We start from the raw sequence: 3,274 nt of genomic DNA, 5'->3' as shown, positions 1-3,274 counted from the left end.
ATGCAATACTGGGCCCCGGAGCCCGAGCCCTGGGTTGGCAGCATGGAGGATCTTCCGCGGTGACCGGCAGAGCTCGGAGCCAGGGAGATGACGCCCTGCATGGCCTGAGGGGGCTCCGAGGTTCCGGTGGAGAGGACTCGGAGAGTCGGGGACTGGCGGAGCTCCATCTAGCTCGCTCTGAATTTTGTCTTGGGCCACCAAGCACAAAAAACGCCTGCACTTCAGCATTAAACCACGGTGTTGTCATTATTGTTTTTAAAATCTTTAAAATGGATCCAGCCACTCCTCGAGTTCGAGTTATTGCTAATGGCAGATCTTGTTGATGTGAAAAGTTTCTCAAACTGCCAGTGACTCCGCCCCCTGACCAATCAGTGACCGACAGTGTTCTGTCATCACATTTTGGTGCCGTTCGGCCTGCTTGGAACCACAGAGAAATTGGTACTGAAAAAAGGGACTGGTTCTACGACCTGTTACTAGTGGAAAAGCCTTGGAACCATGCCGGGTCGTGTCAAACCACGTTTTACTGTTATAATGGAAAAGGGGCAAACTTCACATCCATACCCAGTACTGTATGTATTGTATGTAGCATATTTCCCTATGAGGCAAATACAAATCATTATGAAATATATTATTTCAAACAATGTAGATATTTAAAGAAAACTTGGAACTACAGTGAAGAATATGTTTTTTATAGTTCTCCCATTAGCATTTTACCTGGGTGGCTCAAATAATTTACTTCACTTTTTTAAAAGTCTTGTTTATGTTGGTTTTATTCCAGCATTCTCATTCTATTCTAGCGTTGGAAAAATAAACATTTTTCTAAATGATAAAAATGTCACTGTAAATTATCCTAATGTTTCAGGATTTGAAGAAAGTGTTGTCCTTTCCCCCATACCCCGGGGATTACCTCCATCCAGTGGTGTACGCCTGCACCGCAGTCATGCTTCTTTGTCTTCTCGTCTCCATTGTGACTTACATTGTCCACCACAGGTAAGAGAATACTTTATACAACAATTATAACAACTATCACTGTGCTAAACCTGTTAAAAATGTTTTTATCATGCAAAATGCTACTTTCCCAAGCAGTTTCTAGCTGTGGATTGTTTTGGACTGTCAAGTGCAGTGTCATAGGGCTGGAAATATTTTACTAAGCTCATTTAGGGGAAAAAAAGTTAAATCCATCCATTCATCCATTGTCTTTTCCCCGCTTCTTCCATTTTGGGTCACGGGGGTTGCCCAATAACTGTGAGGGGTGGGGTACACCCTGGACAGGTCTCCAGTCCATCACAGGGACACATAGAGACAAACAACCATTCACTCTCTCACTCACACCTAGGGACAATTTAGAGTTACCAATCAGTCTAACATGCATGTTTTTGGTCTGTGGTAGGAATCCAGAGTACCTGGAGAAAACCCATGCATGCACGGAGAGAACATGCAAACTCCACCCAGAAATGCCCCCGGACCGGGATTTGAACCGGCAATCTTCTCGCTGAGAGGCAGCAGCTCTACCAGTTGCGCCACCGTGCTGCCCATAAGTTAAATCAAAATCAAAAAAAAAAATGATTAGTTAATTTGTTAAATGCACTTGTAAGTACACCAAAAAAGTAGTGTTGTTGTACTCGAGACCAGTCTTGGTCTTGAGACTGGTCTCAAGACCACTTTTTCATAGTCTTGGTCTTGTCTCGGTCTCGGACACTGAGGACTTAGGATTTTATTTCAAGACCAGTCAAGACCACAACTGTGGAAATACCACTAAACTGCCAGAATATTGTCCAGTTTATTTAACATCTTTGTTTTTATTGGATACAAAACGTACTGATTCAAATCCAAGTGATAACGTGACTCATTGATAAATACATGTTTTTGTTACAGCTGTCACTCCCACCCCCTTTCACTCACATGTGGTTCTGTACCAACAGAACAACACAGACAACAGAACGTAACGTCACAACCAGAGGTGAAAGTAAGCCAGTACGCTCCAGTACTGTGTACCACTAAAAGATTCTGCACTAGTACACAGTACCTGGAAGAGAGGGGAGCAGCTGTCTGCCATAAAGCCTCATTCAGAACCAGTCACGTCTGCACTTTGGGTTAGAATATATTCTCCAGCAATAATCAGTCTAAACCACGACTTAATCCGTTAATAATTTTTTTTTTTCTCATTTCAAATAGTTTCTGAACTCTTCGTGCTCTGCTGGAGCCTCGTTTCTCTACCGCAGTGAAGTTAGTTTCATGTTGGACGTTGGACATTCAAGCTCTGTGGCTTCAGCAGTGTGTTCCTTTCGTTCGATCTGAAGCAGACAGTCTGATGTCAGTCAGCTGTGCTCAGTCTGCTCCTCCTCTGAGACGTAATGGTTCACTTAGGGACCGTCAACAAATTAACAAACACTCTTCAGAACCAAAAATGTATATATTTTACATAGTTTGACCCACTGACACCTGACACACAAGACACCGTCATTTATTTCTCATTTTAAAGCATTTTCTAATTAGTTATTGAGCGAAAACCATGATTTATGAACAAATAAATTATGTAAAATTAGAAAATGCTTTACAATGAGAAATAAAAGAGGGTGCCTCATCTGTCAGGTCTAGTAGAGAAGTTTAACATAAGTTTTGTGTCAGTGGGTCACATGACATGAAAATATTGTGCAAAAACCACTGAGTGTCTGGTTTCTGTTACGTAGCTTTGAAAATGTATAAAGGCTGATACATTCATTCAAAAGCAAACTTAAAGTTGCAAAATGTAACTTTTATTAAAAAAAATTTTAATAAAAGTTACACATGTTTTTTTTACATATTTGTTAAAACTGCCACTTGAAAATTGCATGCCGCTTTGAAAATTGCCGACACGACACGGGAGAACCACGGAGTTGAAACGTAAACATGTCGGAGTCACGAGGAGGAGGAAGGAGCTGCAGCTGATACAACATGTCTTACTCCCAACTCATGTTGCAGGTGAGTCTCTACAATATAACACATTGTTCTGTTTCCAAGTGAGAAAATGTAACGTCAGTCTCTCTGGTAGATGAAGCTGCTGCTTGTTTGTTTGTTATCTGATTAAATGATTAAGCTTCAACTTTTAATTTGCTGGCAAAGTCTGAAGATACTGCAGATATGGCAGGATGAATTGCATTTAAACAGGAATTAAAGTAATTTATTACATCTACTCAAATGTGTGTAATTAAGTATTTTATATGTGTGTGTGTGTGTGTGTGTGTGTGTGTGTGTGTGTGTGTGTGTGTGTGTGTGTGTGTGTGTGTGTGTGTGT

General features: G+C 41.1%; 1 protein-coding gene across 1 annotated transcript in view; it reads left to right on the top strand.

The window, feature by feature from the left end:
* Window positions 1-853: 853 nt before the first annotated feature.
* The window catches only part of adgra1a (adhesion G protein-coupled receptor A1a), a 49,332-nt gene continuing 46,911 nt past the window's right edge, over window positions 854-3,274 (top strand). The window contains exon 1 of the mRNA XM_037690690.1: window positions 854-990. Coding sequence (XP_037546618.1) covers window positions 854-990 — 137 coding nt within the window. The remainder of the gene's footprint in view (window positions 991-3,274) is intronic.

Source organism: Nematolebias whitei, chromosome 17 (assembly GCF_014905685.2).
Source record: "Nematolebias whitei isolate Nwh7 chromosome 17, NemWhi1, whole genome shotgun sequence".
NCBI lineage: Eukaryota > Metazoa > Chordata > Actinopteri > Cyprinodontiformes > Rivulidae > Nematolebias > Nematolebias whitei.
The sequence above is the reverse complement of the archived record's forward strand: the minus strand, read 5'-3'. Positions and strand labels throughout refer to the sequence as shown.